The 24,733-nt window shown below is 39.3% G+C and overlaps 1 protein-coding gene across 1 annotated transcript in view; it reads left to right on the top strand.

Annotated features, from left to right (window-relative positions):
* The first annotated feature begins 5,507 nt into the window (after positions 1 to 5,507).
* The window catches only part of SLC67A1 (solute carrier family 67 member 1), a 69,968-nt gene continuing 50,742 nt past the window's right edge, over positions 5,508 to 24,733 (top strand). The window contains exons 1-4 of the mRNA XM_034418627.3: positions 5,508 to 5,720; positions 8,640 to 8,737; positions 9,821 to 9,966; positions 10,105 to 10,237. Of these exons, the coding sequence (XP_034274518.3) occupies positions 5,607 to 5,720; positions 8,640 to 8,737; positions 9,821 to 9,966; positions 10,105 to 10,237 (491 nt within the window). The 5' untranslated portion in view covers positions 5,508 to 5,606. The remainder of the gene's footprint in view (positions 5,721 to 8,639; positions 8,738 to 9,820; positions 9,967 to 10,104; positions 10,238 to 24,733) is intronic.

Here is a 24,733-nt window from a genome sequence, read left to right as displayed (position 1 = left end):
CTCAGGTTTAACAGTTGGATTTAAATCGGGAAACATTGCTTGGAATGCTTTGAAATAAAAGTGTTCACCCCTCACTCCTTCTTATGGCTGGAAAGATCTGGAAAATCTTCTTTAAAAGACATTTTTACTTTCTACAAGTAAATATGCCGAGTCATCGTTAATTTATCTCCTTACGGTAAAACTAAACCTGTCTAGCAAGGTGAGATGGACAAGGAAGTTCCCCAAAATGCTTGTTCCAGACAGAATTTGAATCAGTAAGTCCCTCATTGAGCCCTGTAGGAAGAAATATCCTTCTGGGTTCAGCTTCAAGTGGGGAAAAAGACACTGGAAACATGGAGACTGCTTGGAAAGATGGTTTAATGGTGGACAGGATCACATGGTTTGAGTTCCTGAACAGAAAAGGCGTCGAGATGCTGCGAGTCCCTGGGTTTTTATGCCCTCTCTGGCTTTGAACTTCCTGGGGCCTAGAAAGAATATCCCGATTGATTATCAGACTCCCAGGGATTGGGGGTCTTAGCTAGCCTTGTTGGCTGATGTAATCTTTCCAGGTGCCATGTGTGAGTTTCTGTTGCTAGATGGGTCCTATTGTGTTGCAGATGATGAACCTTTGACAAAGGATTGGGTTTCTGCCTCTGGCCCATTGACAAAAGCGGGGGAGGCAGGAAGGTGGGAGCTGCTTTGTCTTTAAAACATGTTTCTCCATTTCTCATCCAGGGAAATATATTCTGCCTTTTTAATATTTCCTAAAATATTTCATTCTTCTAGGAAAGGGATGGGTGCTAACTTCCTAAAGGGGATGCAGCCTAACTCTGACCATATAAAAATATTAGAGGTTGGTTGAGAAACACATGTTATAATTTGTAATTGCTGGGAACGTTAAAAGTTAGGCTGGGAAACAATATTTTCCAATGGGCTCTTTTACAGCATTACAATGTTTATGCTGTTCCTTCATTTTGGAAGACTCATGGAAGGGGTTTAATGATGCTTTCTAAGGAGAAAAGGCAAAAATATGCTTTAGAGAACAGAACTTGGAATCAACAGAGTGCGATCAACAAAAACCATTGCCTTTTGGGCACCTTGTTTCCCAACTCCCTGCTAGCAATAATAACAACTTAATCTCTCTCAAATCTTGGCTCATTATTATCATGGTCTATTTACTGCATGCCAAAGTAGCAAATTCCACATCTCGCTGGAAAGAGAACCAACTGCTGCCAGTTGTGTGTTGCTGGTTCTGTCTTGAGAGTTCCTCCCACTGGTGGTGCCAGCAAGGGCCTTTTTGTCATCACATTTTTACTATGTTTACAGTATTCCTTGTGGTAGGGGATGCATTTTGCCCACTCCATTCTTGTGGTCCTTAAAAAGGGGGCAGTGATGGTTTTGGACAGGCTTTTAAGATTCTATTAATACATAACAGAAATTAGCATTCCTTGAATCTCTGGGATGTCTGTTTCTTGATCTGGCCTAACTCAACAGCTAACGGTGGCAGAATAGGGATTAGCAAGCATAGTTTTCAATTATAGTTCAAAGAACAGAGGATGGCACTTTAACAATGAGCCGAGGTGGTGCAGTGGTTAGGGTGCAGTACTGCAAGCTACTTCAGCTGACTGCTAGTTCAGCAGATTAGCAGATCAAATCTCACCGGCTCAAGGTTGACTCAGCCTTCCATCCTTCTGAGGTGGGTAAAATGAGGACTCAGATTGTTAGGGGGCAATATGCTATTTAGTATACTGTTTTTGGTGTAGGCCGCCCAGAGTCCTTGGAGAGTGAGCGGCATAGAAATATGACTAATAATAATAAATAACAGTTTTTCTCTGTGGCAGGATAGGCTCATCAGGTGTGGCAATATATTTGATGACAATTGAGCTCTTTGTTAGCCAAAGGAGTACAGTAATGGACAGTAGAACACTTTAACTGACAAGAGCTCTCAGCAAACAAGTCCATACTGTATATCTGTATACTGCATGAGCCAAAAAGAGGGCTGAGAAAAATATCTACAAACACCTCACATCCTGGATGTAAACTGTTTCAACTCCTCCCCTCAGGATGCTGCAATAGAGCACTGCATGCCAAAACAACTAGACACAGGGACAATTTTCCCACCCCTACCCCCCATGCCATCACTCTGATAAACCCTAATTCCTACAACATTGTCTTATGCCTAAGAATATTTACCCATGTAGTAGGGCTGTATTGTTATTATCCTTCTCATCTTTGATAGCAGTGTTCCAATATCTCAGGGCTGTCACAAAGAAGAGGGAGTCAAGCTATTCTCCAAAGCACCTGAGGGTAGGACAAGAAGCAATGGGTGGAAACTAATCAAGGAGAGAAGCAACCTAGAACTAAGGAGAAATTTCCTGACAGTTAGAACAAATAATCAGTGGAACAACTTGCCTGCAGAAGTTGTGAATGCTCCAACATTGGAAGTTTTTAAGAAGATGTTGGATAACCATTTGTCTGAAGTGGTGTAGGGTTTCCTGCCTAAGCAGGGGTTGGACTAGAAGATCTCCAAGGTCCCTTCCAACTCTGTTATTCTATTCTATTCTTTCCTATTCTTATCTTATGATTTATCACTTTGTTGTTTGTATCTTATTATTTATGATTTATCACTCCGTTGTTTGTATGTACACTGAGAGCTTATGCACCAGAGACAAATTCCCTGTGTGTCCAATCACACTTGGCCAATAAAGAATATTCTATTGTATTCTACAGTATTCACTGAGGGTGATTCCCAGTTTCTGGCTTTTTTTCCCTCTAACTCACAGAAATCTTCTAGATCAGGGGTGTGAAACTCACGGTCCACGGGCTGGATGCGTCATGCGCTGGCCACACCCTCACCTGGTTTAGCGAAGGGGAAAATAGTCACTATACTATACGACACGTGACAATGTCATGATGACGCAAGTATGACACCCCTGTTTTAGTTCTTCTTGCAGATATGGCATTGACTTGGAATAAGATACAGGTAGTCTTTCCATAAATAAAAATAAAAATAAATATTGCATCTTGCTTATACATATTATTTTTATTCTTCTGCTGTATTTATAGATGACAATTTTAACACGGTCCCTGTTGTGTACAAACCAGGAAGATGGATTTTCCTTCTTTATTTTCATAATGCTTGGTAAGAAATGTAAACAGTGAAAAGCTCTTTCAAGCCGACTGGAATTGAATGTCGCCATTAGCTCATCGCTCTTCTGTAAGCCCTTTGTCCATTATAATACAATAGGCAGCTTCTGAATTGTTCTGATTTATTAATCTTGCATTTACTTTTAGTAATTAAATAGTAATATTTTAGTACTATAACAGCTTATCGGATGCCTTGAGAGAAAAGACTGTTGTGCTTTCATGATAGAAATAGCAGTCAATTTACTACTCATTTTCCAGTTGTCGGCTACATTCACATGTGCACTGCCTGCTAATAGGAATCTTCCCTTCATGTGTTTCTCCTTCCATTTCTTCTTCCATCTCTTCCATTCATCTCTCCTAAATGCAAAGTTGGAGACTTCCCAAAACAGTGCAGCAATTTAAAGGAGGAAGGATCCATTCCTCTGTGCATTAGACTTTTTGTGAAATAAATTGAAATCCCTGTAATTGTTTTTGGAACCTGCACCAGGGATGGGTTCTACTTACCTTTACTACTGGTTCACAATGGGGCCGCATGCGAGCACTCTTCTGCGTATGCGCAGAAGCATTTTGATGACGTTGGGGTTGGTGGGCAGAGCCTCCCACCAGTTTTACTACCGACTGTATAGAACCGGTGCAAACCGAGGGCAACCCACCACTGACCTGCACCCTCCTGTATTGTGGGTGGTATCAGGCCATATAAGAGGTGTGTTACCTCTTATCTTCCCTCTCCAAGAATTCCCTGGGAGGATTTCCATCTCGAAGGATTCCTTGGAGGAATTTTTCTTAAAACCTTGCTCTGTAATCCTTTTAATTGAGATAACAGGAGCTCAAGACCTACCATGCTATTGTTACTAAACACCCCTCCCCCATCTGAAAAATAAAAGTTTGTGCATAAAGGTAGCCCTTGATTTACGACCACAATTGAACCCAACATTTCTGTTGCTAAGTATGACAGTTGTTAAATTTGTTCCATTTTATTATCTTTCTTGCCACAGTTCTTAAGTCAATCACTGCAGTTATTGAGTTACTAACAGGGTTGTTAAGTGAATCTGGTTTCCCCATTGACTTTGCTTGTCAGAAGTTTGCAAAAGATGATTATATGACCCTGGGACACTGAAACTGTCATAAATACATGCCAGTTGCCAAGCATCTGAATTTTGATCATGTGACCACAGGGATAATGCAACGGTCATAAGTGTGAAAAACGGTCATAAGCCATTTTTGCAATGCTGTTGTGACTTTGAACAGTTACTAAACGAAAACTGTCGTTTTAAGTTGAGGTCTACCTGTACAGTAGATATATTTACTGGAATACTTTAGCATAGGTTGTTGTATCCAACAAATAGATTAGTATTTTTTCCCCCAACTATTTGTATAAGGATCATTCTCTATACCAGTGTTGGTAAACCTTTTCAGCACTGAGTGCCGAAACTGGAGTGCACGTGCATGTGCGGGGGAACGCCAGAAACCGGAAGAGCAGCTCCCTGGCGAGCACATGCAGGAGCGCAGGAAACTGGAAGACCAGTTCCCCGGCGCGCATGTGTGCACTGGGAAGCTGAGCTTCTGGTTTCCGGTGCACACATGCGTGCGGTCACCTGGTCTTTCGATTTCTCGTGCATGCACACAGGAAGACCATGCATGCTGGAACCTGGAAGAGCAACGGGCGATGGCTGGCATGCCCGGAGAGATGGCTTTGTGTGCCACTTCCAGCACATGTGCTATAGGTTCACCATCATGGCTCTATACTATTTATGTTGTCCTGTATTTTCTGCTATGGATTGCACCAGTAGAGGCTAAACCAATTTCGTTGTACACATGATGTACAATGACAATAAAGACTATTATTATTATTATTATTATTATTATTATTATTATTATTATTATTATTATTATTATTATTATTATTATTTATGCCATATGTATTTCTGGTCAATACAGTAAAATTTCTGAGTCTCCAAAACAGTAACCCTCAGTTCACTGATGAGGAACTAAATAAATATATCACATAATAGGCTTTCTTTCTGAATAAAGTTTTATGCTATATGACTGCAGTCTATTTATGCTAACTTGGTTCACTGAGGGTCTTGGTACCTCCAAGTAGATGCACGTAAGATATGGACGTACCATTACTTTTATTTGCATTTTTTTTCAATCTAAATAAATATATTAGCAATCTAAGCATATAAAACATTTTAGCAAGTGAGTTTGTTAATCCAGCAAACTCACTTTCTAAAATGCAATGGGCATAAAAATGTAACCTATGCCATGACTCAGCACTCATTCCAATTCCAAGTTTTTTTAAAAAAAACCAAACCCAGGACTTTTGCACTTTATGTTAATGAGCAGGTGTTCCTTCTTTCTAGCTAAACATTTATTTTCATTTCACTTCCACACATCCCCTCCAGCCTGAGCAGTACGCAGGAATATAGGAAACTTTTCAGAGTGAACAAAAATTGGAACTGAAAGAGGAACACTTGGAGATGGAAGATAAGAAAATCGTAAATGTGACCTCAGCATGGTGGGTGATTAAAATCACTTACCTTCTGACGGCTATGGATCTGACCTACATGTTTATGCAATTTGGGATCGTGCCAGTGAGTACAAAGTGTGAATGCTTTCTGCCTGTTCAGTTATTGCTTGAAACCATGGCATGTTTCTTGGTACTACTAAGTAGAAATCCATTTAACCATGTCACCTCAGATAAATTAAAATAGACGAACTAATATTTGTCCTGCAAAATAATAATAATAATAATAATAATAATAATAATAATAATAATAATAATAATAATAATAATAATAATAATAATAATTTTATTTCTATACCGCCCTTCTCCCGAAGGACTCAGGGCGGTGTACAGCCTATTTAAAAACACAGACAAAACAATGATATAAAATTTAAAATAATTAAATAAGTGGCTCAAATTTAAAACCCCAATAAATTTAAATACCCCAATTTAAAACTATTGTGTTGATAGTCCGGCCTGGCGGAACAACAGGGTCTTCAATGCGCAGCGAAACACCCGGAGGTCAGAGATCTTACGAATTTGTTCTGGTTACCTCATAAGGATAGGCTGTATAAGGAACTTTCCCTCAAGACTCTCCTTGAGTCTTGTTTCTGTATCAGCTCCCAGGCCAAGGAATAAACAAACTTAGTTAATTGTTGTTTTTGTGGTTTTGTACTGTTTCTTGTTTTTAAATGCTTTTAGCAAATTGTAAACTGTCCAGAGTTGCTGGGAGTCATGTGGCATATAAATGTACTTATTATGGTTGTTCATACAGACAGCCAGAGTAAATTTGAAATTTTTATCCATGTATTGATTCTTTTTTTTTTTTAATTTGATTTATATGCCGCCCTTCTCCGGAGACTCAGGGTGGCTTACAGTGCGTTAAGCAACAGCCTTCATACTTTTGTATTTTTTATATAAAGTCATCTTATTGCCCCCACAAACTGGGTCCTCAGTTTACCTACCTTAGAAAGGATGGAAGGCTGAGTCAACCTTGAGCCTGACAAGATTCGAACTTACTTTAATTGCAGACAGCTGGTGTTAAATTACAGTGCTTTGTCTGCAGAGCTATGAGATTCTTCTCATGTAGGCAGATGTTGTTCAATGGTGTTAAAGGTATCATCGCAGGATGTAAGTTGATCCAAGTAAAGCCACCTTTTTCAATTGACTAATGGTGGTTTTGTTGATGCTGATGGTATTCAAATGGTACTCCAGGTATTTTAGAATTGTACACAAGGAGTCTATTATTATCATCTTCTCATTAGACTTGATTTGTAATTATTATGGTTGGTCCCATAGTCAGTCAGATGTTTAGATTGGATTTAGCAATTTTATCCACCTATTGAGTCCTTCCAAAGACCTGGGATAGGCAGATGTTGTTTGAGGATGATGTTGTTGTTGTTAGTATTATTAGTTTGTCGCATAGTCAGCCAGATGTGAATTACTGGATTTGGCATTTTTATCCACCTTCCCAAGGATCGGGGATAGGCAAATATTGATGTTTTATAGTGTTAGAGGTATTCTTAATAATTAATAATAATAATTATGGTTATTATTAATTGGGAGCTGAATAGAATTTTTTAAATCACATTTTCTGATGAGATTGATTATAGGCTGTTCAGGCTGTTATGGTTTAATTGCTAGGGACGCAGTTATTCATTATGTATATGGATGTTTTAAAAAGAGATGTTGGATGCAACTTTGAAATCATTTTTCCAAACTTAGAAATGCCCCTCTCTATATCATTTCCAAAAGTTGTTTTTAGTTCTTCTGGACTCCTCAGTGGTAAAAGAGAAAACAATTATTGAGGAAAAGGAAAATGAATTAAAGTTATAATCCCTTGCTTATTTTTGATTTATGCTGCAAAATGATGCTAAGAGTTTTATAATGTAAATATTTATTTCCCACTAAATAGACAAGAGCTTATAACCGTATAAAAGAGTTTAACAGAATTCAGTGAATCGTGTATAAACACAAAGTGAAATCTGAAGTTTAAAGTGGTTCTTAATCAAGATTAAGCAGTATTCGGTTTGTATTGGGGGGAGGGGTTTGGTAGCTGAAAACGCCATCAAATTAAACTTAAATCTCTGACCAATAGGAGTGGAGGTAGAAATATTCCTTTCATTTTCTTTTAAAATGAAGGAAGAAAGAGGAACTAAGGCTTGAAGGTGAGTTACAGTTTATAGCATGTTGTCCAACCTTGACAACTTTAAGACCTGTGGACTTCAGTTCCCAGAATTCCCCAGCCAGTCAGAAATCCATAAATCCTAAAGTTGCCAAGGTTGGACACCTCTGGTTTATAGGTATATCTAGCTGAGCATGGCTGATTGAGAAGTTAAGCAATATTCAACCTGATTAATAGCTGGATGAGAAACCATTATGGAATATCAATGCTGTAGGCTAGACTGTGAAATGAATGTTTTAAAAGACAATAGCGACCACTTCCATATGGATCAGGGGTGAAATGCTCCCAGTTCGGACCAGATCGCCCGATCCAATAGTGATGGAGGCGGGTGGTTCGGAGAACTGGTAGCAAAAATCCCTGCCCTCCCCCTCCCCCATGCCCAGCTGAGCAGCGCGATCATCAGAGGCTTTTTAAAAAATTATTTTTAAAACCATTTTTTCTACAACCTCTTCGGCCAAAAACATGCTTTTAAAAGTTAAAAAAAAAGTCTCTGATGTTCGCGCGGCTCCGCTGGGATCGTCAGAGGCTTTTAAAAACATTTTTTCTACAACCTCTTTGGCCGAAGAGGTTGTAGAAAAAATTATTTTAAAAGTTTTTTTTAAAAAAAAGTTGGCCACGCTTACCCAGTCACATTACCCCACCACATTACTCCACCAAGCCATGCCCACAGAACCGGTAGTAACAAATTTTAGATTTCACTACTGATATGGATGTCAAGAAAATTATACAGATCATCAGAAGTCATGATCAACTTCACCTTTTTTTTTAACATCCCTTTCAAAAATGTAATGTCTAACCTTTCTATTTTCTCCTCTGTTTTAGTATTTGGCAACTAACTTGGGTTTGGATGCAATTGGATTTGGCTACTTGCAAACATTCTTTGGTATTCTTAAGCTTCTGGGTGGCCCCATCTTTGGAAGGTAAATCTAAAGTGTTGTTCTTCTGAGCTCTTATGCAATGGCAGAATTATCCTAAATTAATAGTATCATGTTTAACTTAGGAAAATAATTCAGATTTAGTATCCATTTCAATTAAACATGCAGGATAAAACAGAAAAGAGGAAAATCTGAAGAATACCCTTTATGGTGTATTAACTAGTACTTAGGGATCTGATAAGAGCAAAACTACTTTCCTTACAACCTTAGTGTTTTCAGACTACAAGCTCACAGATTTTTCCAAGAAGCGTGATCGTTGCTGAGAACTCTGGGAATTGAAGTCCATGCAATTTTCTCTAAGCTTGGGGAACACTGGAGTAAGGCCACTGCTGCTGATAACATCAGTTGATTGAAAAGATTATATGGGAGACTGCTTGAGAAGGCAATTTAGTAGTCTGTGTTATTTGCTAAAATTTTCAGGATCACATACATTTAGAATGATTCTGAGCATCTATTTTTGATTGGTATTCATCAGTCCTAATAAATATTCATCCACTATTCCGATAGATGATAAACGATAGATGGTAGATGATAGATGACAGAAGAGAGACAGACATAGTCCTTGATTTATGACCACAATTAGGACCAGAATTTCACTTGTTAAGTGAGTTACGCCTGATTTTATGACTTTTTTTTGCCACAGTTGTTAAGCAAAGTACTACAGTTGTTAAGTGGGTTGTACAGCTGTTAAGCAAATCCAGCTTCCTCTATTAACTTTGTCGGAAGCCAGCTGGGAAGGTCACAAATGGCAATTACATGACTCTGGGATACTACAACCATCATAAATACATGCCAGTGGCCAAGTGCCGGAATTTTGATCACATAATTGTGGGGATGCTGCAACGGTTGTAAGTACAAGGACTGATCATAAGTCACTTTTTTCAATACTATTGTAACTTTGAGTAGTCACTAAACAAATAATTGTAAGTAAAGGACTACCTGTAGATAGATAGGTATGTGTCCAGATTTTTTGGAGATCAGGTTGGTGGTTTCCGATATGACAGGTTCTGCTTTTCTAATTGAGGTTCAGTCAATGTTCTAAATGATACTGCATCATTCTTCTTCCAGGCTTGCTGACCAGTTTGGAACCAGAGCTGCCTTGACTCTTTCATATTTGGCTGGATCTCTGTGCTTCTTGCTCCTCTCTGTATCCTCCAGTGTCCCCCTGCTCTTTCTTTCCAGAGTTCCAGGCATCTTCACTCATGGATTACCAGGTAATGTTACAAGATATACTGGAGTCAATTGTCTCCAGTTGCCTTGGTTATTAATTGAGCATGAAGCACTTCAGATGTGAACATGGAAAGATGCTTCATAGTTCAACAAAAGCAGGCAATTTTCCACTGTCTTCACAGGTGCACAGATGGTTATAACAGATTTGACAACTCCTGCCAAACGTGCTGATGCTTTAGGAAAGCTTGGAGTTTGTTTTGGAATAGGAGTAATTCTTGGACCTTCCCTGGGTGGTATCTTAACCACAAAGTTTGGGTGAGTAGTCCAATGGCCATATGAGTAGTTGTGCTTGGTGGGTAGTCATATTTCAGCTATGAAGTTGGATCATTCTTGACCTATTAAGAAATGCCTTATTCTGTGCCAAGATACCAGTAAATAATGTGAAACTGCATGGAAAAAATATAAAGGAAAAGATTGCTCTGTGTTGTGAAGGAATAACGTTCTGCTTAATACTCTCAAACCGAACCACCCCAATGATGCCCTTGACGTGATGTCCCGGTGCCTGGAGGCCGTGTGGATCTGGATGGGGAGAAACAGGCTCAAACTCAACCCCTCCAAGACTGAGTGGCTGTGGCTCCCGGCGGCCTGGTATAGTCAGTTGGCACCATCGCTGACTATTGGGGGTGAAACCTTGGCCCCCACAGAGAGGGCTCGCAACTTGGGTGTTCTCCTGGATGCACGGCTGTCTTTGGAAGATCATATGACAGCCGTGGCCAGGGGAGCTTTTTATCGGGTTCGCCTGGTATACCAGTTGCGTCCCTTTCTGGACCAGGATGCCCTGTGCACAGTCACTCATGCCCTCGTCCCGTCCTGTCTGGACTACTGCAATGTTCTCTACATGGGGCTCCCCTTGAAGAGCACTTGGAGGCTCCAGCTGGTCCAGAATGCAGCCGCGTGAGTGCTTATGGATGCAACTTGGCATACCCATGTAACACCCCTCCTGCGTGAGCTGCACAGGCTCCCGTTGGTCTTCCGAGTGCAATTCAAGGTGTTGGTCACCACCTAAGCTCCATGGCTTAGGACCGGGGTATATACGAGACCGCCTTCTGCCAACAACAACCTCCCACCAGCCAATACGCTCCCACAGAGAGGGGCTCCTCAGGGTGCCGTCGGCCAAACAATGCTGACTGATGACACCCAGGGGGAGAGCCTTCTCTGTGGGGGCACCAGCCCTTTGGAATGAGCTGCCCCTAGAGCTTTGTCTTAGCCCCGACCTACGCACTTTTCGCCACGCCCTTAAGACCCTTCTGTTTCAGCAAGCCAGACTGGCCTAATATGAATTTTAAATGGGTGTATGTGTGTTTTAAATTGAGGGCCAAATTTTATATATCTGATTTTAATTGGTTTTAAATTTTATAAATTCATGTATTTTAATATAGCTATACACCACCCTGAGTCCCTCGGGAGAAGGGCGGTATAGAAATTTAATAAACTTAAACTTAAACTTAAACAAAAAAGAATTGTTGCATTTTAATTTTTTTCCTTCTTTTTAATTGTGCCTGATTCTCAGAGACTGCCTTGGCAAGTCCCTGCAGTTTTCTTGGCAAGGTTTTTCAGAAGTGGCTTGCCATTGCCTCTTTCTAGGGCTGAGAGAAAGTGACTGGCCTAGGGTCATCCACCTGGCTTTGTGAGTAAGATGGGAGAAAATCCCACAGACTCCCAGTTTCTAGTCTGATGACTTAACCACTACACCAAACTGGCTCTCTGTAATTTTTAATCCCCTTTCCTTTTGCTGGAAAAGAAAATAATTCTGAAATGGAGATCAATTCTAGATCCTAGGTAGAAAAAATTCTAATGGAAGAAATGTGGAATTCTTTCATTTGCCCTGGTTACCAGCAGCTGAGGGTTTGTGTATGTGTTTACTCTTTCACCTTACAATAATTTCTCCAGTGGCTTGTAGCATTTCTAGTTTCAAACACTCTAGTGGAGTCCCAAAAAGAAAAAATCAGGGAATTCCTTCAACATTCTTTTCTTCAAACCAAACACCATTAACAGGTGGGGAGGCTATAAAGTGGTAAAGAAAATATAACATACAGTAGAATCAAAACAGCCAAAATGGCTCTCTCTGTCATCTCCAAAATACAGATAGTCCTTGAATTACAACCACAATTGGGACCAGCATTTCCCTTTGTCAGCAAGGTAGTTGATAAATGAATTGAACTTGATTTTATGGAGAGTTTTTTGCCATGGTTGTTAAGCAGATCCCTGCAATTGTTAAGTAAATCATGCAGCTGTTAAGCAAATCCAGCTTCTTCCATTGACTTTGCTTATTGGATGATCACAAAATGCCAATCCCCACCATAGATACATGCCAGTTGCCAAGCACCCAAAATTTAATCACATGACCATGGAGTTGCTGTGACAGTCATAAGTTTAATTTCTTTAATTTCACAACATATTGACATAGTCACAGCATACTGACAAATTTAACCATAGTTTCAATTGGGAAAATGTGACCATCCTAGACCAGGCCAAGTCTAAAAATGCCAGGGAATTTCTAGAAGCCTGGCACTCTGACAAATTAGCTATCAACAGACACATAGACATTAACAACATCTATTGACTAGGCAAAAGAGATAATCAACCAGCCCAAAAGGGAAAAAAAAGACTTAAGCACCTCTCCATCAGTAATCAGCACTCAGATCAGCATAGATTAACTCCAAGGTTAACTTCAGACCAACAATCAAGTAAGCAATAGCCCAATCAAGAAACTGCCAAAGAGCCATCAGTAAATAGCCCAACCAAAGAATTTCTAAGACTTAGAATAACTTTATTGTCACTTTGAATGTACACTAATCAGCATACATTAAAATGAAATTTTGTTGCATACAGCTCTGAAAGAGTCACCACCTCCAATATACACTACATAAACATGACAAAATAAATAAATACAAAATTATGCATATACCCACATATATTATATGGCACAGAGAAACAACACAGTCCAGTTTGGATGTATAGATGTACATGGATGTATACATGTATAGCGACCCCATCCACACAGACAGGCAAGTCACCAGAATATAAACTGATATCAAACAGCACTCCTTACTAACAGTGATGATGATAGTTCAGGTAATGAAACATCTGCAAAAAAACAAGCTCAGAGAACACCAAGAACTCCTCACAGTCATAACTGCAAGAACCAGTTGTAAGTCATTTTTCAATGCCATTTAATTTCAAACAGTCACTAAACGAATGGTTGTAAGTCAAGGACTATCTGTAAAGGAATTCAGCACCCTAAGAATGAGCTACAACATCAACAGTCTGTTGAAAAGCTGGAAAACCGAAAGACGCTTTTTACAGTTTTCATTCTGATATAATATCTTCCAAACCAGTGTTTCTCAATCTTGGCAGCTTAAAGATATGTGAGCTCCAATTCCCAGAATTCCACAGATCTTCAAGCTGCCAGAGATAGAGTGTTCTAAAGTCTTAGAATTTAGAGCCATTTTACTTAGCCTCCAGGATACTGGATTTCAATTTCTATCACCTATCTTTAGAATTTTGGCTAAGGGTAAGCCAAAACAACTGGAACAGATGAAGAAATATTGCATTTACTAGAGAAGATATGAGTTTTCTTCTAAAGAATGACTTGTAAATTGGGAACAGGAATGGTGAGTTATGTTATGCTACATTTATGTAAAAGATCTTGGAAAACAAGATAATAGGAAAGATGCAAGTGACCATACATATTGAGGGTTATTCCTAGGGAGCGGTTGTTTGCTGGTTGGTTTGATCTTTTCTCACCTCTCCCTGCTTGCTGTTTTCTCTTTTCCCCTTTCCCTTGTCATCCAGTGGCTTCTTGGAGGTGTATATACAAACAGGGATAGAATCAAGATCACGTAAAGTGTTAATACCATTTTATAATGCTTTGGTAAGGCCACACTTGGAATACCACATCCAGTTTGGTCACCACGATGTAAAAAAAGATGTTGAGACTCTAGAAAGAGTGCAGAGAACAGCAACGAAGATGATTAGGGGACCAGAGGCTAAAACATATGAAAAACAGTTGCAGGAACTGGGTAGGTCTAGTTTAATTAAAAGAAGGACTAGGGAAGATGTGATAGCAGTGTTCCGATATCTCAGGGGCTGTGACAAAGAAGAGGGAGTCAAGCTATTCTCCAAAGCACCTAAGGGCAGGACAAGAAGCAATTGGTAGAAACTAATCAAGGAGAGAAGCAACTTAGAACTAAGGAGAAATTTCCTAACAGAACAATTATTTATTTATTATTATTTATTATTTAAATTTTTATACCGCCCTTCTCCCGAGGGACTCAGGGCGGTGCACAGCTACAGTAAAAAACATATATCCATAAAGTTTAAAAACAGTTTAAAACATATTAAATAATTTGGCCCTTATATTAAAAAACTAAAAACACCCATTAAAATTCGTTATTTAAGCCAGTCCAACTTAATCAGTGGAACAACTTGCCTCCAGAAGTTGTGAATGCTCCAACACTGGAAGTTTTTAAGAAGATGTTGGATAACCATTTGTCTGAAGTGGTGAGGGTTTCCTGCCTAAACAGGGGGTTGGACTAGAAGACCTCCAAGATCCCTTCCAACTCTGTTATTCTATTCTATTCTACATATAATATGGGCATACAAATATGTCTCATGCATAGATTTATTGATGAACAGAGTGAAAAATATCCATAATAGATTTCAAATAGAGTTAAGCTTAGATTAACAAAATAGAGAACCTGCGTACTAAATATGATTTTATAAATAAAGGAGAATATTTGTAGCTCAAGGTTGAAATGAATTGAATTTATTTATTTATTTTATTAAATTTTTATACCGCCCTTCTCCTGCTGGACTCAGGGCGGTGCACAGACTAGAATAAAAAACATCCCAATCCAAATTTAAAATTTTTAAAGAATTAAACAAATTTTGGCCCAAAATTTAAAACCTCCCGACTAAAATCCATTTACAATTAAAAATATCTAAGGTGGGGGTTACACCAGCCCAGCTTGATGAAATAGAAAAGTGTTGAGGGCACGGCGAAAAGCATGGAGATCTGGTATCCTACGTATCTCCAGGGGCAGGTCGTTCCAGAGGGCAGGTGCTGCCACAGAGAAGGCCCTCCCCCTGGGGGTCGCCAGCCGACATTGCCTGGTTGACGGCACCCTGAGGAGTCCCACTCTGTGGGAGCGAACTGGCTGATGGGAGGCTATTGGCGGCAGAAGGTGGTCCCGTAAGTACCCAGGCCCTATGCCATGGAGCGCTTTAAAGGTGGTAACCAACACCTTGAATCATACCCGGAAGACCACCGGAAGCCAATGCAGCTCGCGCAGGAAGGGTGTCACATGGGAGCGCCCCATCGCTCCCACAATCCCCCGCGCGGCCGCATTCTGCACCAGTTGGAACCTCCGGGTGCTCCTCGAGGATTGAAATGAATTGAAATGAACTAGCTAGTTTGAGTAATGAAACATCTGCAAGAAAACAACCAAGTTCTGAGAACACCAAAGACCCCCTCTTAGGACTTTATCGCTGTTTATTATTTGTTTAGTATTTATTTAGTATTTATTTATTTATTTATTTATCAACAAATACAAGGAAACAAGTAACAGTATAGACATAGACATGGACACATGAAAAACATTTGGCACAAATAAAAGGAACTAAATAAGCAAAACATAAACACATAAAATGAGTACATATAAATGGGAACAATAGATTAGGGATGGTAGGCACACTGGGGTGCTTATGCACGCCCCCTTAGGGACCTCTTAAAAAACATGAAAAGTTCACGGTAGACAGTTTAAAGTAAAAGGTATGGGGATTAGCGAGACTTAACAATAGGATCAGGTAGAGTGTTCCAGACATTTACTACTCTATTGCAGAAGTCATATTTCCTACAATCAAGATTAGAGTGAATTACATTGATTTTGAATCTATTAATAGCCCTTGTATTATTGTGGTTGAAATAATGTTTGCTATCTATCCAATTGGAGAAGTCCTTTTCCTTCTGAGTTCTCAACTAAGGGAAAGCACCTAACCAGCCTTGGCTGATTTTGAAAAAGCTACATAGAATCAACATTAAATGATAATCGGATGGAAGATAACCAAGAAATACTGTAAACTGAATTTAAGAGACAAGAATGCATCTTGACGGAGCACTTTAGTGAACCAATTCTGCTTATTGCCAAAAATGGTACAAGGATGTGTCCGTGAAATCAATACCAGGACATTTTTTTTTTGTCTTCGCCTTTTTATTAGCTCCCAAGTATGGAGAGCAATTCTTAGTAGAATATGAGAAGTGCAGTCCCAGGATCTATTCTTCTGCGAGGATTAGAAATATGATAAGAGATTAATCCCAGTGGGCTTTAAAATGACAAAGCAATGTTAAACTGCTCAAGTATTTGCCTTTATGTGTTAGGTCATGTGATCAGTGAATTTAAACAAATATTCTGCTTCTGGCAGTTTATTTTAGAAATTGCTCCAGAGCAATTTCTAGTTTAGAAGAAGATTAAGAAGTCAAAGTCCATGCTGAATGTTCAGTCTCCTCCCACCCTGTCCAACAAGGGCTATATTTACTCTCCACTCTTATTCTTTCCCCCCTCTTTTTCCCACTAAATATGTTATTGTTTAAGGTTATTTTGTGGATTTAGAATGCAGATTAATCTTCTGATTAGGTGACCAAGTCTTTTTTGCTTGAGGAAAATCTGCTATGTTTTGAGTCAGAAAAACTGTATTTAGCCAGTTGAAATTTTTTTTTTATCTTATTGCAAGCCTGCAAACCAGAAATTCTACTTTTGAAATGGCCTAAAATTGCCACATCAAGTAGCAATCATAGGAGGCCTGTAGAGTACAGCTGTAAATCATTCAAACTGCCTGAAGCATAAAATCTAATTCATTTTATAGAGAAAGAGACGCTGCTGTATTTTGAGAAATCGTTCTCAATAATATCTTCTAAACGGATCGTTCCCAATAGTCTTCTAAATAAAAGATAAAAGCAGGGGGCAATCTGTCTTACTTTATTCTAAATCTCCGAAGGCAAGATATCATAATAATGTACATATTTGACCACTAGGGGGCACAGTTTTCCTCCTGTTGTTTTTGTCTATTGACAGTACTTGCATTCTGCCCTTGATTTGAGCAGTTACACTCCCTAATTTGTGCCCTAAGGAGAATGGAAAATATAGCAGAACTATATCCCAATCCCCATAATGTGGGTGGATCCTAACAGGAAGTACCGGGGCTGTAGACTAGGAAGCCGAAAACATCCTGGAAAGAAGACCTAGCAACCCAATTCTGCATTTTGGCAAAAAAATTGCTTAGAAGTTTCCGTGAGGTCATCAGGAGAGTTGAGCTCTTCTTATTCTCATGACAATGGGGAAATTGTATTGTGAATTGTCTGTTGGCATTTATCTGTTGGCACTGACTTGCAAGGATATCTTGTTTAGAATAAAACACGCTGAAGAAACATCTTCTTTAGATCATAGTGAGGCGGCTTTGTGTGTTTGGGTTTCTACATCTGCTGAAAGGGTCAAAGAAAGTTAAAGTCAGTGATTGCCTTCTCCTTGTTGAAATGGTTTTATGGAGGTTATTGACCAGTGCCTACATGACTCTTGATGTTTATAGCAATTGATCAAACCACACAGTGATTTTTGATCGTCTTTCTCAGGTTATTTTCTTCAGAGTGAGTTAAAGTCAGCAACATTATCCAAAAATGGAAACTTTAAGTACTTCATCTTAAACTCAAAATCTTGTGCGCTTTTTAAAATTAACTTTCCTAGTGACTTTTTCATATTTTTCTCACAGAATTTACTTGTCTAGTTTTGATCGTGTTCATTGAATGTCATAAATTAATTTCAGTGTTTTCTGAACCTGTAGTTTTCATGATTTCACAGGGAATTGACAGCTGTCTATGAAAAGTCGGAGCCTGTGTGTATTGGCCTGACCTCAATGCCTTATTGAAAATATAAATCATCTTAAATTACAAATCCTTTTTTAATCCAATACATTCAAAGGGCACAGGCTGGAAAAAATTGTTCTGATGAATCACTTCTAAGCCTAGCTAAACCCCACAGTTTGAACCCTGCATGTTATCACTCTTCTCTGTCCCTTCCAGTCACTGAAAATACATCATTCTTTCTAAAGCATTGATTAATATAGGCCTCCACATTTGCTTCATTTTGTAGAAGGATTTATGAAATCTTTTATTTAGCATTCCTAGAAACATAACTGATATGAAATCCTATATTTAGTTTTAGCATTTAATTGTACAACTCCTTATCTTTTTTTCTAGATATCACACAGAATTTCATCCATTTGGTTTGAGGGGAAAAAAATCTATAGCTGGATAACAGTATGGGGGGGAAATGGATTTTGAGTCAGAGATTGCCTTTTGAGGTGTTATTTTTCCAATATACACGAGGTGGTGCTACTGTGTTGAGCAAAGTTAAAGGAAATGGTTGTGTTTTTTTTTTTTTTAATAAGAAGCTTCTGGCGAAGGTTACTTTGTTCACTTGGCATTTACACACTTCTGTAAGAAATCATCATTCTGTCCTCTTTTTCCTAATTTGCATTTCCATGATGAAGGTCTGTAAGAGCACTCAGGATCAATTTGTTTTGATTATACAGTCCATAAACTTTTTATCATGCCACAATGAAGCAACTTGCAATGGGCTTTGGGAAAATATGCATTACATGAATTTTTTGTTGTTTATTAGTTCTTTCTAATTAAACTTCATCTTAAAATATAGAAATGGAAGTGTGAGGGATACTGATTTCTGGGGGTACTTCAGATTTATTTGTTACTAGGAAAGGAAGATTTGCTGGTTCAAATTATTTAATTTTAACCTTAAACTGCTCCTGTTGACCTCACTCATGCCTAAGAGGTCTGTAAGGGATGTGCATAAGTGCACCAGAGTGCCTACCGTCCCTGTCCTAATATTCCTTTTTACTTACTCTTTTCATGTATTCAAATTATGTTTATACTTTTACCTGTTATCTTATATATGCTTGACAAATAAATTTATGATTATGATTATATGATTATGATTATTTTAGCAAAATAGATCTCCATCCATGGTCTTTGGTTACATAACAGGATTTCCACTTTCTTGCTGATCCCTTGAATAATAGAAATAAATTTCCCTATTGCCTTTTGTCAATGCATGCTATACACACATATGGAAGAAGTATGAATACAATGAGTATTGTAAATTGTAACTGGGTTCCAAAACTACCCTTTTTTGATGCATAACTACATTGAATCTTATACACGATGAATTAGAGGTAAAGCTCACAATATTAGACCTATTCCAATTTGTACATACTACTTCAGGATTCTTCCCCATAAGGAAACAGATGTTCTTCCAGATGTTGCTGCATTCTCTCAGCAGCTCTCGACAGCATGGATAAAAGACGGTGATGATTTAGTAGTTCAACGCTCTCCGGAGAATCACTGGTCATTTTCACTCAGCTGAACTGAAAGGCTACCTACTCATTCTTAAACCATCAGAAAACAAAACTTATTGTCCCTGTTATCAATTCCTACCTGTTTTTGTAGCCTCTGTAATGGCTTGCCACAAGATATTTGTGTCCTGGTTTGGGGTGTGCTAGACAAAGTCATTGGTTAAACCCTGTGGCTTCAATACCCTTCTTTCTCAGATCACTAATTATCGAAACCACCCATCTATCTCAATAGTGCTATGACTGGCAGATGGTTTTGACAGATGTTTGACAAGCCTATTAAATAGCTGACTTTTGGAGTCAAGTGGTTTTTCAAGGCAATACCTTTAGCCCATCATTCAATTATTTATCAGAGTTTTTGGAGCAGAGGGTTTAGTGTTCTTTTGAAAGGGAGCTAAATCCCACACTCAAAACAAGGTAATAAACATCTCATGGAAGGCTGCTCCAAGCCTATCAAAACAGTCAGTTCTCCCATTTATCATGTAGCTGTCTAAATTTTGTTTAGTGTAACAAAGAGAAGGACTAACGGTGACGTCTACTGTTTGAGGAAATGTCACAGAGAAGAGAGAGTCAACCTATTCTCCAAAGCATCTGAGGGCAAGACAAAAAGTAATAAATGGAACTTTTTCAAGGAGAAAACCAACCTAGAACTAAGGAATTTTTTTCCTGACAGTGAGAACAATTAATTAGTGAAAGAGTTTACCTCCAGAAGTTGTGGGTGCTCCATCACTGGAGGTTTTAAAGAAGAGATTGGATAATCATTTGTCTGACATGATATACTCAGACCCCATACTTGAGCAAGCAGTTGGACTAGAAGACCTCCAAAGTCCCTTCCAACTCTGTTATACTATATTTTGTAATGTTATTCCTGCCACTTGAAGGACATTAAGACAAGTTCTCCATTTAAAACATCTAGTAGCCTTAATTATGTCACAATCAGCTTTTATTTCTGTTCCTCATTAACAGACAAAGACTGATCAATATAATTCCTTATATTTTTCTAGCTGCAAATGCATAGCTAAATTACACAAATTGTGGAGTTGAATAAAAGTGTAATTCATGGTTTCTCAACAAGAATTATAATCTGGAGAAGATGGTGAGAATTACATTAAAAAACCTACCTCTTGGTCAGCTGTTTAACAGCCACAGGGAACTGCCAGTACTATAACAACCAGGACCTGTGTCCTACTCTTCTCCTACTCTACTCCTCTCCTTGGACCAGAGAGGTCACCTGCATTCCAGGAAAGTGGGCATGCAGCATAAGTCAAAGTTAACAAATAAATGGTGGTTTTTTAATTTTTAGCATGGTTGAGAAATTTTGGCATAACATTGTGGGAAGCCCCCCTCCCCCCACCTAGAAAAATGAAATATTTTGAGGAATATTAAAAAGGCAAGATATTATATTTCCGTAAATGAGAAATGGAGAAACATGTTTTTTTAGAGGCTGGAAGCACCCAGTCTTTCTTAATAGCCCATCAGATATTTTGTGCCCATTAAGAAAGACTGGGCCATCCTATCTACAATACAAAAGACCTTCAGCTCCAGGGTGATGGGATTAAGAACAGGACATCAGCCTTCAGGACATAATAAGATTAACCCACTACCATTTAGCAGAAGACACACAGCTCACTACATTGCACAATCTCCTAAGGGCATTTCAGACATTGCACAACCCCCCCTCCCAGCAGCATCTCTGAAACTGTATAAAAATCCATGTACTGACCAAACCAGTTGGTCAGCTGCCCAGAACCACAAACCCATGTGGTTCTGCTTCATTAATAAACCATCTTTCCAATCAGCCTCCATGTTTCCAGTGTGTTTCTCCCAGCTTGGAACTGAACCGGATAGATATTTCTTCCAACAGTCTTAAAATTAATTCTTTTTGGTCGGATGTGGGGAGAAACATGGCTTTAATATCAGTCCAGCTTTCTATGACTTCACTGTGTTTTAGGGATGGGCTAAGACTCAGGTTATAACACATTATGGGGATATGCAGTACAGGACAAAGACCCACCTAACCAAGGGATTTTGGCCATGGCAAAAGGCAAATGAAGAAAGGTCTGCTGGTTCCCTACTGTTACTATTGAAGAAATGAGCTCAATTTGGACTTCCTGCATACTGTGTCTTCTATGGGAAGGTCCTTATTGACTTCTTGTGAGCCTTCCTTCTTCAGCATTCTGCAAGCCCTTGAAGCATAAGTGAGTTATTGTGTCAGCAGTGGAAGAGAGAGCAGAATGCAGGAACGGGGCAGGATGGGGGATGAATTCAGGAAAGCACACTCAACCCACCGGGGTGCCTGCTAAAGTCATCACTGACCAATCCTCCCTTGCTAACACTTTCCAGAAGTGTCATGTACTGTATATTTAGAATTGCATGATTTCCCAAAAAGGCCCACCACCTTCCTGCTGTTTAATACAAAGAAATGGATTCATGCTGTATTTATTTTGATTTTTTTCCCCTCTTTGTTTGTTATGATGCCATCCAGAAAGAATTTAACCAAAGGGTTCTGTCCACTTTGCACTTTCTTTTTCATGGTTTTTTTTTTTTTAGTAGGTACTGTACTACTATTCAGAGATGTGTGCAGCTGACACATTTGTGCCTAGGGAGGGGAAAAAAATCCCATATTTTTGCTTTACTCTTTCGGCAATAACTTGGACTGCGTTTTCAGAGATTGCTAGTGACTCTTAAAATGGCAGCTGACAGGATCCCTGTTCATAGGCTCATCCTTATAAGATCTGAATTGCTCTATAGCGGTTGGATCACAACACAATAACCTAATCTGATGGAGGATGAGGAAAACTGAGATTTTAATGCTAAAACTTACACATTGTGGCAAACAAAAACCCAGCCAATCTTCAGTGGTTTAGTAACTATTGAATTACCTTTACTACCGGTTTGTAGTGGGGCTGGCGCGCTCTCTTCTGTGCATGCGCAGAAGCGTTTTGGTGATGTCTGGGTCAGTGGATGGAGCTTCCCGCCGGTTTTACTACCGGTTCTATAGAATCAGGGGCAACCCACCACTGGTTATAAAGTATTATGAAGTAGTATATAAGTCTAAGTACTATTGCTAATGCTAACACTAAATCAGTCCAGCCTTAGAGCCATGTGTTAAAAGGCATGAAATGTAATGCAAGAAGGGGGAAAAAGGATATCAGGGTTGAATGCTTCATAGACTTACATGTTCACCTCTTCTGTTTCGAGTCAAGAGTACCTTCATGGTTGGGACAGAATTGGTAGAATTTAGCTTTACTGTGGCTGTTTTCAACCGTGATATCATTGGGTAATTTTCTTCCAAAAAAACAAAAACAAGTAAATGATTCATAAATGACTTTTGACTTTATTTCAAAAGCTCCCTGCAGATCATCAGTCCAGACTCCTTGGCAGCCAAGTGGTCAGTGGGCGATCAAAGCGGGGAGGGGAAGGGATCTGTTGAAAGAGAGACAATGAACTAGAAGGATCACAGACTGAAAGAGAGCCCCCTTTTTTGGCACTGGGTTCTGTCCAACACTGGCAATCATTGTGATCACCCAGGAGACTGTCCACAAAGGAATCCAGTTCTCAACAGCAACAAAAAAACAGGTTTCCCTGTTTTGGTGTATGTTGCACCCAGGCAACTGGAGTAGACTCGGAGCTTAGTTTTAGACATATTTGGGAGCCTGTAACGATTGAAAAGGAATGCGGTGGCTCAGTGGCTAAGACACTGAGCTTGTCAATCAAAAGGTCAGCAAAGTTCAAATCCCTAGTGCCGCATAACGGGGTGAGCTCTCGTTACCTGTCCCAGCTTCTGCCAACCTAGCAGTTTGAAAGCACGTAAAAAATGCAAGTAGAAAAATAGGGACCATCTTTGGTGGGAAGGTAACAGCCTTCTGTGCACCTCTTGGCATTTAGTCATGGCGGCCATATGACCACGGAGACGTCTTCGGACAACGCTGGCTCTTCGGCTTTGAAACGGAGATGAGCACCGCCCCATAGAGTCGGGAATGACTAGCACATATGCACGAGGGGAACCTTTACCTTCACCTTTTAATGATTAAAACCCAATTGCATTTGATTTAAAAATAAATAAATTAAAAAATGTAAAACTCCATCATACCTATAATCTCACCACAATGGGAAAGATATGATAATTAACAGCAGGTGAATCAAAAAAGTTAGGGTTTCTAGTTTAAAGTTTCAGTTTGTTCACCGAACCTATATCTGTCTTTAAAAAAAAAAAAAAAAAGTCCAAAACCAACCGACAAGCAATTATGTCTCTTCATAAATGGAGATTGGGCTGGGAACATTTTGTTGTTGACAACTTGGTTCTCTGAGTAACTGAACATTCTGTGTCTTCACACCAATCCAGCCAATCAGGATCCGAACATTACCCCTACGAGGAAAATACAATACAGGCTCTCAATCAAGAGATGGGATGACATAGTTCTTTGCTCGGAGAAGGCAGCTCTATAACCATGTCTCTTTCCTGTAACAGAGCTGTTGCAGCTCTGAGGAAATTCCATGGAATTTCTCGCATTTCCACCCCATTGGCGCAGTGGAAAATCAGTGGGCGTTTAAAGGGGTAAATGCTGGGTCATAGATGAACAGGGTAAAGGTCCCAGGGCCTCTGTTTCTAGACAATTTCCCCATTCTGGCTTGAGAACTCCTTTTTTTTTTTCTTCTTTTTTGTACTATAGCAGAAATGCTGGCATTTCTCAGTCAGGAATCATTATGCTGATTGGCCAAGCAATTTACACTGGTGACGCCAGAATACAAAAAAATCCTTTGTTCTTGATGACAAGACATTTTAGAGGATGGGGTTTTCATGGCTACTGGTCATATTATCCATAAACTCTACCAGAATGTTGCAGACTGTGGCTGCATGTTCAAGATTTCAACCTTTCTTGTATAATTAAATCCTAAAGGCTACCAGATACTGGATCTCAGAGTCTGGTAGCATTTAGGAAGACATTCCCACCACTTGCTCATAAAGAATGTATACAAATCTGGGTTGATTTGTTCAATGATCCACCAGTTTGTTTACCTGGCTGTCCACAGTATTCACAAGAGTCTTCTCCAACATCAAAGTCCAAAGATGTCAATACTCTGCCAGATCCAATCTGGGTCGGTCACCAAGACCAGAGATTTAGTCTTCCAAGCTTTTGGATTTGTGCTGGAGCCCATCCTCGGGAAAATCCTCTCTCACCAGAATGTACTCTTCCTATCCTGCTTTTTTAAAGTCCAGCTTTCACTCCCATAGAGTGTCACGGGAATACCATGGCTTGTATGATTCTGATCTTTGTAGGTGTAGTCACATCACAGCATTTGCTTATCTTTTCCAAGGACTTCATGACT

Source organism: Pantherophis guttatus, chromosome 1 (genome assembly GCF_059756535.1).
Source record: "Pantherophis guttatus breed Tessera chromosome 1, ASM5975653v1, whole genome shotgun sequence".
NCBI lineage: Eukaryota > Metazoa > Chordata > Lepidosauria > Squamata > Colubridae > Pantherophis > Pantherophis guttatus.
This window is presented reverse-complemented; position numbering and strand designations above follow the sequence as displayed.